Genomic DNA, 12,111 nt, shown 5'->3' with positions numbered 1-12,111 from the left:
CCCCTTCCATGACCCCACTTTGAGTCTGGCCTCTGCTTGCCAACCTCCAATGACAACTCAGTGCCTTTCCAGGCAGCCCATTTCCTCCTGGACTAGTAGGGACTTCTTCCTGATGTGGATTCCAAATCCCACCACCTTGAAAACACTACCCATTGGCTATGGTTTTCTCTCTTGGGCCACCGAGAACATACTCCACCCCTTCCTGCATGCCAGTCCTCTAGATACCTGGAACCTGCCACCACATTCCCCCAGGTCCTCCCTTCCCTAGGCCAGATAGTCCCAGGCTTTCCAGAAGCTGTTCACTGAGCTTCATTCCATGGCATCCTGGTCACCTGTGAGTTCATCTGAGTCCCCCAAAATAGAGGCCTGAGGCCCACCATGGTGCTGGGTTCAACCTGCAGAGAACAGAGTAGAACTGCAGCCGTTAGGGGAAGCTTTTATTGTTTCTTTGTTCCCACTGAGCCAAGTGTTTACTGAAACCTGTGTCTAGAACAGTGTCAATCATACTCCGTCACCTTTGTGATCAGCTGGGGCTGAGGAACCCAGGACCTGGGTTCTTCCTTGTGGGCATGGTTGGTTCTGGGCTTGGGCGTCAGCCCTCACACCTCATTCCACACACTGCCCCTCCAAGCCTGGCTACAAACTTGACAAACAGCTTTGGATCCTAAGGCTGGCGGGAAGGGAGTGGAGAATGGGCGGGACACCCTGTACCCTCTGGCAACAGCTGCACATCTGTGGCAGTGTTCACGTGAGCTGGGCTGGCGAGTCATCTGGAGCGCAGGATGACATGCTCAGACCACTCCCTCCACCTGCTCTGCCTACGAGGAGGGGTGCTAAAGCATTCCTGGGCTGGGCCCCTGGCAGGAGCCGCGGTTTGCGGTTTGCCCCACTTCTTGACGGGTGAGGTCATTAATCAGGTTAAGCAGACCCAGCGGTGCGCATGGCCGAGCTGGCCTCTGCCAGATGTCTCCCGCCCGGCTCAGCAGAGAGTCCTTCAGACTGCTTCCCACCTCCTGCTCTGGCAGCAAGGATCAGGGCCTCTGGCAGCCCTCTAACCATCTTGGTGGCAGATGGAACACGTCTAGCCCAGTCTCTGGCTTTCTCTTTTTAATCTGTGAGTTCATAGAAACGAAATGCAAGCCCTGATTTCCAAGAAGGTGAAGATAACAGTAAATTGGTCTGTTAACCCTGCTGTCTGCCCACCCTACCCCCCTTACCTTCCATAGACTGCTGGGCTCGTGAGCAGACAGATGTGGCCAGGATCGAGGTCCTGGCTTCAGAGCATCGGAGCCACGTGAGGGAGCAGGAGCACGTGTGCTCTGAGACCTGCCCAGGAGCCATCTGGGATCCCGCGTGTTAGGGGACGAGAGGTGGGAGGGGTCAGCAGATAGCTGCATTCCAGCACTGTCTTCTCTCCTCCCCCAGCCTCCCCACCTTCTCACTCCTAACCTAAGAAGCACAGATTTTGTGCAATGACAAGGAAAGGGAACATTCAGTGCCAGGCTTTTAATTACAGTTGCTTCAGGCTGCTGGCCTCCATACCAAATGGCCTCATGGAGAGTGTTCTATCACTGCACAAGCAACGGGGTCCAGTCTGTGGTGTGTGCACTTGGCACCTGGTGAGGGTGGGGCTCTGTTGCCACTGGGGAGGGGCTGGGCTCAGATTCGTTCACATGGGCCTCGAGGAGCGCTGCCAAGTGCAGCCTGGGCTTTAGAGCCCCTGGACCAGATGGAAATGCCTGCTGGGACCCTTATAGCAGACTCCAGGGAAGACCTGTGATTGGGTAGGAGAGGGGTCTTTGGGAGGAGGGCCAAGCTCTGGAAGGATGATAGTGATGGATGGTACTGTGCGGTATAGCCAAGTGAGAGGAACACAACGTTAATCTTGTCCTTAACACTTTACAGTTTACAGAGAGCTTTCCTTTCTTGAGCGTGCTTAATCCTCACATCAATCCGCTCAGGGGACGCAGCTCAGAGAAGGGAAGTGACACTGCCCAGAGTTAAACAGGCAGAAAACGAGGCGAGGAGCCCCGGTCTCGCACTGCAACCAGCAGTCTTTCCATGAGGAGTGGGGGCAGCTCCGCCAGTAGCCAGAGGAGCAGCCCAGGCAGGGGGTAGGTTGCACCCCCTTTTGCCACCAGGAAGGCCCTCGCTCAGGGCAGCACCGTGGTGACACTGGTGAGCACCACGTGCTCCGAGACTTCGGAGACAGAGCACCGGCCCTGCAAGGACGAGGACTTGTGGCTGGCAGAGGAGCGAGGGCCGGGGGCCTTCAGAGAGCCGCAGGGACCCAGGCCAGGCAGGCAGCAGGAGAAGGCGGCCTTAAACTGCTCCCGGAATTTGCCTTGGTTGAGAGACAGAAGACACAGCCATAAGGAGACAGAAGCAGCAGGAAGGGGCCTTGGGCCCAGGGACACCCACGCAGCTCCAGCCAAGCTGCCTGTGACGGGGTGGGAGGGAAGGGTAGAGCTGGGCAGGAGAGAGCCCCAAGGCGACCTCCTCACTGCCAGGGAGAGTGAGGACAGAGGCCCTGGAGCAGGTTCCCAAGGAGAAATGCAATTTTCATCTGATTCCTTGACTGCGCTCTGGCTCTGAGCCTGGCTGAAAACGTTTTGTCTGGCTCAGGGAGCTTAGGTCACCTCTGCCCTCGTTGGCGGGTAGGTGGAGGGGCTCGCGGCTCACCATCTGTGGCTAGGCTTTCCCCATCTCTGCCCCATGGGGATGAAAATGACAGCGGCAGCAGCCCTTGCACAAGGCACTGTGCCGGGCACCTGAGTTTGTCGCCCAGCTCACCCCAGCACCCTGAAGGCCTGAAGGGAGTCCTTTAGCCTCACTCCACAGAGGCACACAGAGGTGCAGTGGCTTGCCCAAGGTCACCAGCCAGAATTTGGGCCCCGTTCTAATTCCAAAGCGTTCGCTTAAAGGGTAGGGAACAGTGGGGAAGGAGGGATCACCACAGCCACCTGTACAGTCAGAGGACACCAGGCAACAGATCGCGCTGGAACTGAGCGACCATGCTTCAAGCACCCGGCAAGCCTGGCCGGTGCCCAGCAGAGGGCCGAGCACACAGCAGGCGCTCAGCAAGTGTAGACCAAAGGCAGAAGTGCACGTCAGGAAGTCTGCCTGACGTGTCCTCCGCCGCCTGCTCGTCTCTTCTGTTCTCCCCTCTGAGCTGGAAACCACGGCTAGCCTCTGTTGAGTAATTCTTTAGTCTCAGTGAGGGTTACAGCATTGACCCCAGCCCCTTCTTTAACCTTTCAACCTTTTCTCAAAGACTGTCCAGGCTTGAGCAGTCATCTGGTCAGTTCTCTAGGCCTGGTCCGAGTCAGGTCTGGGGAGTCACGCTCTGCTGAGCCCAGGCGGGGGCCCGGGGTGGGCCCTTTCCACCCTGAGACCGGGAGGTAGTGGAAGGGGGTGGGGGCTATGGGACAGTGGACAGAGGAGGCCTGGGCGGGGGGGCAGGGGACCAGGGATGCCTGGACTTGCAGAGGGGAGAGTGGGAGGGCTGGTGCTGGAGGCAGGTGGATTCAGGGGTAGCCCCCCCAAATTCGGGCCACTCTGCCAGCACGTGTCTAGCTGGGCATGGGGAAGCTGTTTCCTGGCCCTGGGCTGCCTCGCTGGTGGCCCTTCCTTCCCCCTGATGCCTCGATTATGCAGTCATCTTCTCAGGCAGGGGCTCCATCTGGAGCCTGTGTTGACCAGACTGGCTGATTGGCAGACCTGCCGTGCATGCATCACGCAGGGGTGGAGGTGAGCTGGCCCAGCCCCTGCGCTCCCACCCACTCAGTGGTCTGCGTGATCTGCAGAACTGGATCCTGGAGCTGGTCGCTGCCTTTGGCCACTATTGGGAGTGTGGCCTGTCTCCCACTCAGACCAGGGCTCTTGGGCGGGGACAAGTCTTCCCCCTGAGTGGGAGTTCCCAGAGCAGGGTCATGATCCCCAGGAGGCAGCAGGTGTATTCTTCCCCGCATGCTTTATTCAGCCTGGGTTGAAGATGGGGAGACCATTGTCCTGGGGACTGTTGCCACCCTCAGTTACTCTGCGTCCCCAGCCCACTCACCACTGAGGAAGTTGTAGATGATGGGGTTGGCGGCGCTGTTGGCGTACACCAGCCAGTGGGAGAAGGTGAAGCAGGCATAGACGGCTTCTCGGTCGCTGGCTTGGTGGAACATCCCAAACACCCTAGGACCAGGGGGCAGGACACTCAGAAATGGGATAGGGGTGTGTGTGTGTGTGTGTGTGTATGTTGGGCAGGAGTCGCTGTCCTCATCTACCAGACAGGAAAACTCAGAAAAGGAAGGCGAGTTGACCAAGGTCACATAGCTCATGAGTGGCTGTAAAGTACAAGAGTCCCACTGCCCCTTCTGTCCACCAGGTAGCCCTTTCCTGGGCCTCTGAGTCTGGGGTCCTGACCACAGTTTGGGGTTCTTGGGCGCAGAAAGTATGACCAGAGTGGGCCTAAGAACAGGGACCAGGGTACCTCTGCTCAGTCACCGGCCGTGTGGCCCCCTGGGGCTCCCCGTCCGCTTTATTATCCATCCCCGTAGCAGCATGATGAGTCATAGACATCATCCATTTTTTAAATAGGGAAACTGAGGTTCAGAGAAGCAAAGTGATACGTCCAAGATCACACAGCCAGGAAGCGACCAAGCGCGAACACACTGAGATTGTCTCATGGCAAAGAGCCCAGGGTCTTGCCCTGCCCCGTCCCCACCGCCACCCCATGGCCTCTCACTTGCTATTCTTCCAGACACCTGTGGGTGTGGTTGCTCCCTTCCTTCAAGTCTCTGCCAAATGTCACTTCCTCAGAGAGGCTTTTTTGTTTTTAACCATTACATCTAAAAAACATTTATATTTAATCCCACCCACGTCTGTCACTGTCATTCTCTATCCCCTTTCCCTATTTTTTCTTCAAAGCAGTTATCACTGGCTGACATTGTAATACATGTCCATTCTCTCTCCCGTCAGATGTCGCCTCCACGAATGCAGGACATTGTCCCGTGCACTCGTTCACTCCGTTCCCAGCCCTAACAACCTGATGATTGAGTGGCCAGACGAGAGAATTTTCACGAGAGCCCTAGGAGGCAGGCCGGTTATTATTCCCATTCTACAGATGAGGAGATTGAGGCTCAAAGAAGAGAAATTACTCCCACAAGGTCACATAGTGGATGAGTGGTGGAGCCAGATCTTTCTCTGAAGCAGAGAGAGCTCCTTCCTCTGACCCCACCACCTCTCCCCACCCCCAACCACTCCCCACGCGCTCTCACCTCTTGAGGACATTGAGGACACTGATGGGCAGGTAGCAGAGGGCAAAGACCAGCAGCACCACCATCAGCATCTTGGCCGTCTTCCTCCGAGCTCGCATTTGCTTTACCTCGGCCAGGAAGGCACGGGCCCGAGGCGGGGGCTCTGCGCCCACGCCCTGCCCCTGGTCCTCCAGCTGGTCTGAGGGCCTCTTCCAGTTCCTCACCAGGGCCGACGTGGTGCCGGGGATCTGTCCAGCACACACAGACAGCAGCGGTGGGTACAGCTCCTTGAGAGGGTCGTTCTGCTTCGCTGGGCCTGCTCCGGGCTGGACCCTGGGGCAGGGGGAGGTGGGCAAGGGAACAAACCCTTGCAGCAGGAAGGAGCCTAATATTCATGATAAAGACCAACACTCTGGACTTGAGTGTACTTCCGTTTTCCATTAGCTCGTCGTGAGACCACCCACAATATGTCTCTTGGGACGGTATTATTCACCCTTAGTTGTAGATGAAGTAGGGGACCCTTGACAAGTCCCCAGGTCACAGCCTGGGGCCTGAACATCCTTCCAGCTACCCACCCATCTTCCTTAAATCACCACCTCCATCTGTGGCGACAGGGGTGGTTGGATGACTAGTGCCTCCCCCGGTCCGGGCCTGACTCTGGGAGGCCTGAGCAAGGGGCGTGCAGGTGGACAGCGTGGAATCGCCTGGGCCTCAGAGCATAGGTCCCAGCCTAGGTCAGTGCCGATAGGCCTATGGTGGTTCTAGGCACCTGGGGCAGCCACAGATATTCTCAAAGCCTCTCTCACACTGGACACCTGAATCACCCCACAACAGAAGGGCATGGGGCTAGAGTTCAGGAAACTTGGGATCTAGGGCCAGCTCAGCCATTCACGAGCTATGTGACCTTGGTAAACTCACTTTTCTTTCCTGAGCCTTGCTTTTCCTGTTGCATAAGGATAGCGACTCCTGCCTTGTGGACCGGGGCATTGTGAGGAGCAGATGGCGAGCGCTGGTGGAGCGCGAGGCTGCTCGTGTTCCGGCCAGCCTCCTCTCCCTGCCCGGGCGCTGATCCAGGACTCACCCCGCTAGTGCCAAGGGCCTCTGAGCATTCCCTCCCATGGCAAACCACCCCCCTCCAAAAAAAACCCCTGCTGTTGGTCAGTGTGTAATAGAGGAAAGAAGGCAGGCCCTGGAACCAGAAAGGCTCTGCCACTCATCAGCCGTGGCAGATTGGTTGCCCTTACTCAGCATTTGTAAAGTGGGTAACATTGCTTCTTTGGTTAGATAGTTGTGAAGACATTGCAAGCAAAGTGCCTAATTTGGACAGCGACACGGAGGTGTTGTTGTTGTTGTGGCACTGAACCGAGCTTTAGTCCCTGATCGTCCACTCGCTGGTGAGGGATTTGGGAGAAGTTGCTTTGCCTCTCTGGGTCTCAGTTTTCTCATATATTAAGGTGGGGATAGGGACTTCCCTGGTGGCGCAGTGGTTTAGAATCCGCCTGCCAATGCAGGAGACACGGGTTCGAGCCCTGGTCCGGGAAGACCCCACATGCCACGGAGCAACTAAGCCCGTGTGCCACAACTACTGAGCCTGCGCTCCAGAGCCCTCAAGCCACAACTACTGAGCCCCCGTGCTGCAACTACTGAAGCCCGCGCGCCTAGAGCCCGTGCTCTGCAGCAAGAGAAGCCACCGCAATGAGAAGCCCGCGCACCGCAACGAAGAGTAGCCCCCTCTCGCCGCAACTAGAGAAAGCCCACGTGCACCAACAAAGACCCAACGCAGCCCAAAAAAAATAAAATAAATAAATTTATTAAAAAGAAAAAAAAGGGGATAACGTATGGTGGTGAAGAGGATGCAAGACTAGCTGGGAGTGCCTGGTGCAGTAACTGGCAGCTACTGATATTAGAAGGATGTCAGTTACTATTCGGTTCCAGGGCCGGCACTAGCACTTTTGGCCTTGAGTTTGACGCACGCCTAGGCCTTGCCTCTCTGGTTGCAGCCAGGATGGCATGTTCTGAAGGCAGAGGGCTGTCTACTCCCTCAGACCAGTACCCCTGTCCCCTCCCAGCCCACACAGTCACACCAGAGTGGGCCTCACCTGGCGGCCCCAGAGCTTGCGGAAGATCTGGAAATAGGCCATGGCCATGAGGCCTAGCGGGGCCAGGTAGGTGACAATGAAGAAGCAACTGTGGTAGATCTTGGGATAGAGGTCATCTGCAGGGGCCAAGAGATGCACGGGTTGGGTTCAGTCTGGGAACCCCCAGCCTGCCTTGCTTAGCAATACCACCCTGCCCTGACTAGGGCCAAAGTAAGCAGCTGGGCCCCATACAGGTGCCATGGCAGAGAGACCCTGGAGTTGCCCAGCCCAGTGGTCTCCATCCTGGAGGGACCCCTGGCAGATGTCTACACTAGAGAAGGTACCCACACCAGAGGTATCCCTGCTAGATGCCTGCTCTAGGGTATCCTCCCAGGAGATACCCACCCCTGGGTGCCCACCCCAAAAGTGCCCTGATAGATGTCTGCTCTGGGGGTGTGTGCCCCGGAGGTGCCCACTTCAGGGACACCTGCCCAAGGCTCCCGCCGTTACCTGCCCAGCGTTCATCACAGACAGAGAAGAGCCGGGTGCGGTTGGCTAGCTCGGGCAGCACACTGCTGCATTCCATGACAGCAGCCTGGGGCACCATGACAGCCAGCGACACGGCCCAGATGCCCAGGATGGAGCCGCGGGCACGCCGGGCGGTGCTCTTGAACAGCAGGGGGTGGCAGATAGCATACCAGCGGTCCAGGGCGATGAAGCTGAGGGTCAGCACTGCCACTGACACAGACACGGCCTGCCCCATGGGGACACAATGTCAGTCCTTTTGGGGGCCACCCAGAGACATGGGGTGAGTGATGGAGCTCACAGCCCAGAAATACCAGGCAGCCAGGTGCAGTGCAAATCCTGACTCCACCACTTACTGCCTGTGTAGATTTGGGCAAATCACTCACCCGCTCTGAGCTTCGTATGCAGAATGGGAATGTATCATCCACCTGGCAGGATTCTTGTGAGAATAAATGAAATTATGGATGGAGAATGTCCAGCTTGAGACCTGGCACATAGTAGGTGCTCCCCTACTATGAATACTAATTTACACTTTAGGCAATAACTACATGCCGGACACGGTTCTCGTTATCCTCAGAACAACGCTTGAGGTGTGTCCTCTTACCCCCAAGGTACAGGTAAGGAAACTGAAGCAAGAAAGATTAAATAACTTGCCTAACGTGGATTTCCTCACCTGCCTGTCTTTATTCTCAGGGTTGCCAAAGTTAATGGGTTGAGTGGGAAACCTCCAAATAATGGGAAATCCAAGAGGCATTTCTCTCTGCCCCTGGGATCCCATCCCTTCCCCAGGCGGTGAGGAAAGAGTCCTCATTCTGGGAGGCAGAGATGAACCTAGGCCAGAGACGCAGGGGCACTGGCTCCAGGAGTGCCCCCTGCCCTCTGGGGTACAGGGAGAGGGTCGAGGGATGCGACCCTCTGGCCAGCTCTCCTTCCAGCCCAACAACCGTACAGGACAGCCTGACACCCACCACTGGGAGAGGGAAGGCCCCAGCCAGGAGTGGAAGGGCCGGGGAGGAGACTCTTGCCAGCCCGCCACCTCAAAGCTGCCCCCTTGGGGTCAGGGAACAGGCCCATTCTCTGTCACGGTGGGCTTGCGCCTCTCTCCTGCACTGTGTGCCCGTGTACCTGGAAGTGACTGTACATGTGTCCGAACATGCCTCTGTGAATGTCTATGAGTGTGACCTGGAGGGTATCTCTGTATGAGTATACGGGGCTGTGTCTGTGTCTGTGTCCTTGAGTGTCGTGCCTGACGGCCTGCCCTTGTTAACAACAGAGCATGACACTGCCGAGGTACTGAGCCATGTCCTGTCTAAAAGGCAAGCTTGAGGGTCACTGAGACCTACGCAAGGCCATGGTTTTTGTACTTGCTATGACAGGGGGGTCATGAGGGGCACCCAGGCAAAGCTCACCTGTAGATAGGGGATGACCTTGCAGAGGGCATGGCCGAAGAGCCAGGATTCAGTAATGTCTACCAGCAAGCTAGCCGGCAGGCAGATGGCCGTCACCAGAACGTCGGCCAGGGACAGGTTGACGATGAAGTAGTTGGTGACCGTCCTCATGTGGTGGTTCCGCCACACGGCCAGGCAGACTGCAGGGTGGGAGCAGGATGAGATGAGGCCGGTGGCAGAGCCACGCCCAGTCTAGCTGGGTCCCATCAGTGAGACCCTTCCCCCACAGTACCCAGTAGGGACTTGGGGGAGGGGGAGAGAAGCAGGCCCAGGACCCCTCCCAGTCCCCAGGGGAAGCCCGAAGCACCACAGGGACCTAGAGACCTACCCAGCGTGTTGCCCACCAGGGCCACGAGGAACACAGCCACGTAGGCGGCGATGAGGACCCACTCGTACTGTTTCGGGTACAGATAGTCACGCCACAGATAGCGGAGAAACTCGTCTTCGTAGTCTGGAGGCACCGGGGACGGTTCTCCGCTGTCAGTGGGGACCCCCATCTGGGGCCCTGGGGTGGCCAAGGGCTCCATGAGCTTAGGAGCCACTACAGCTGATGGACATCCCAGGCTCCCCCAAGGGAGGGGTGCCCCTGGGCCAGGCCTTAGCCCACTTCCCTCAGGGGACCCAGAGTCCTGCACTCAGGTGTTTGTGGTCCCAGCCTGAAACCTTCTGAAGGAAGGAAAAGGGAACATTAGGGAGAGTGCCAGGCAACTTGCAGATGAGCTTCCTCTTAATTCTCACAGTCCTGTGGGTTATGGAGAGCCTGAAATCGATGGAGGAAGACAGATCTGCCTTGCCTCCCAATTTCATACCAGTTGGGTAACTTACCTCACCCCTCTCAGCCTTGGTTTCCCCATCTATCCCGTGGAGTAATAACTGAGCCGGCCTCACAGGGCCTCGCTGAGGAATAATGAGCTCTAATGAATGCGGAGTGCTTTACCCAGAAACTGGCACCGGAAGCCGGCTTCACGGTCATTGCCGGTTACCACTATTAAGAGCCCTGCTTTGCAGAGGGGGAGATAGAAGCTCAGAGAGGTTGAGCCCCTTGCTCAAGGTCACAAAGCTGTTATTCCAGGTCTGTCTGAGTCCACCAAACACCACAGATTGGAGAGGGGAAGCCATCCTGATTTAAATGTTCTCTCCTGAGTCAGTTCGCAGGCCTGAATTTTTGGTTGAAAAACTGGTCAAGGGAGGCTTTTAAAGACCCACGCCCTGCCCACAAGACCTGCCAGACCCTCCTTGGTGGGGACACACACACACACACACACACGCGCGCGCGCGCACACACACACACACACACACACACACACACACAGTGTGGGTAGAGGTGCAGGGAGGAACTGACAACCTCTCCGAAAGCGAGGGGAGAGCCCCAGGCACAGGGGCTGGGCCCGTCAGCCCCCAGCCCCCTCTAGTGCCCCCTTGAATCCCGTGGCCGCGATGCGCCCCGGTGGCCGCCAGGGGTCGGTGGACCGGCGTGCGGGCCGCCCTCTTCATTCATAAATCCGGCCTCGCACCCCGCCCCTCCTCGCTCGCTCAGACCCGTCCTTTCCCCGGCTGAGAAGGGAGGACCCCGGACGTATGTAGGAGGGTTGCCGATCCCTGGAGACCCCCCGGGGAGCATGAGGGGGTCTCCTTCACACCCCCAGCGGGCGCCGGCGGACCCGCTTCCTCAGCGGGACCTCCCTGCATCTCTGGGGCTGTGGGGGCTGCGGTGGGGGGAGCGAGGGCGCGAAGCGTTCTTTAGGAGCCTGCCTGCCGGGAGGAGGGCAGAGCATGCCGGGGACCCAGCCTCCAAGCACCCAGGTTATCTCCCGAGACTCTTGGCTCCCGCCGAGGGTCCTCTGAAACCCCCCACCCCGAGCCCTGGGGTCCCCCAAGCCCCGCACCTGTTGGCTGCGGTTCCCCGGCGTCCTCGGCTGCTGGTCTCCCGATCTTGCACCGGGACTTTGCCTCCCCGCCCCGAAGGCCGATCTCCGGGGACTGGGGTTGGAGGGGAGGGGCCGGGGCAACCCCCTCCCAAGGATGCGCTGCCTGGGCTCGCTCGGCTGGGTGCGAGCGCTGGCTCCGACGCGGGCTGTGGCTGGGCGCGGGCTCCGCCAGGCTGCGCGCCGCGGAGAGGGGGGAGGCCGGGGCGGGAGGGGCAGGGAGGGGAGGGAGCCCCGGGCCGGTCTTGGCTGCAGGTCTCCCAACCCAGAGACCGGGAGGGAGACGCTCGTTCCTCCTCGCCCCAGACTTAAAGCGTCCATCCCACCTCCATTCATGTTTCCATCCGTTCATTCATAGCTTTCGCATTCATTCAACATTTCTGCCTCCGGCTACTCTGCTTTCAGAACGCACCTACTGTGTGCCGGTGGGCCCCAGGCAGCTTTGAAGAGCCACAGTGCAGAGGTGGATCCCAGCTCCACCTCTTCCCGCTGCCTCACCTAGCTGATGAGGATGAGGGCACAGGTGGGTCACTGCACCGCCTCCAGCCAGGCTCCGGCTGTTGCTGGAGCAGCTAGCTCCCAGCGATGCCAGAAGGCCCCGATCGCCCTTCTCCCAGCCTCCGATTCCATCTGCCCTCCAATCCTTTTTGTTCATACCTACTTTCCCCCCTCCCAAGACAGGGACGGTAGGTGGGGGCAGGAAGGGGGGGGCGCCAGAAGGGCTGATGAATTCAACTAACATTTTCCAAGCTGTGTGCCAGGCAGTGAGCTAGAATGATACAGCTGCCATTTGTACAGTCCCCACCATGTGCATGATCTCATTTAATCTTCACATCAACCCAGTGAGGCAGCTGTTACCATCCCCATTTCACAGATAAGGACCCTGGAC

At 58.1% G+C, this 12,111-nt stretch overlaps 1 protein-coding gene across 1 annotated transcript; it reads right to left on the bottom strand.

The window, feature by feature from the left end:
* Positions 1–1,880: 1,880 nt before the first annotated feature.
* HCRTR1 (hypocretin receptor 1) lies at positions 1,881–11,259 on the bottom strand. The gene is made up of 8 exons (XM_065878048.1): positions 11,184–11,259; positions 9,626–9,963; positions 9,259–9,437; positions 7,835–8,078; positions 7,346–7,461; positions 5,268–5,494; positions 4,061–4,182; positions 1,881–2,344 (listed from the first exon to the last, which is right to left on the bottom strand). The coding sequence occupies exons 2-8, from the start codon at positions 9,822–9,824 to the stop codon at positions 2,154–2,156; spliced, it is 1,278 nt and encodes a 425-aa protein (XP_065734120.1). The 5' UTR covers positions 9,825–9,963; positions 11,184–11,259; the 3' UTR covers positions 1,881–2,153.
* Between the last annotated feature and the right edge of the window lie 852 nt (positions 11,260–12,111).

This window comes from Phocoena phocoena, chromosome 1, assembly GCF_963924675.1.
Source record: "Phocoena phocoena chromosome 1, mPhoPho1.1, whole genome shotgun sequence".
Lineage (NCBI taxonomy): Eukaryota > Metazoa > Chordata > Mammalia > Artiodactyla > Phocoenidae > Phocoena > Phocoena phocoena.
Note: the sequence above shows the minus strand (reverse complement) of the source record. Positions and strands in the feature narration are given on the sequence as shown.

What these genes read in the sequence shown, in the direction of transcription:
- HCRTR1 (XM_065878048.1), bottom strand. Translation starts at nt 9,824, where the DNA reads ATGGAGCCCTTGGCCACCCCAGGGCCCCAGATGGGGGTCCCCACTGAC. An exon ending in AGGTCATCCCCTATCTACAG is followed by an intron (nt 8,079 to 9,258) that starts GTGAGCTTTGCC and finishes CCCATGGGGCAG; the next exon opens with GCCGTGTCTGTGTCAGTGGC. An exon ending in GTCCTCAATGTCCTCAAGAG is followed by an intron (nt 4,183 to 5,267) that starts GTGAGAGCGCGT and finishes CCCTGGTCCTAG; the next exon opens with GGTGTTTGGGATGTTCCACC.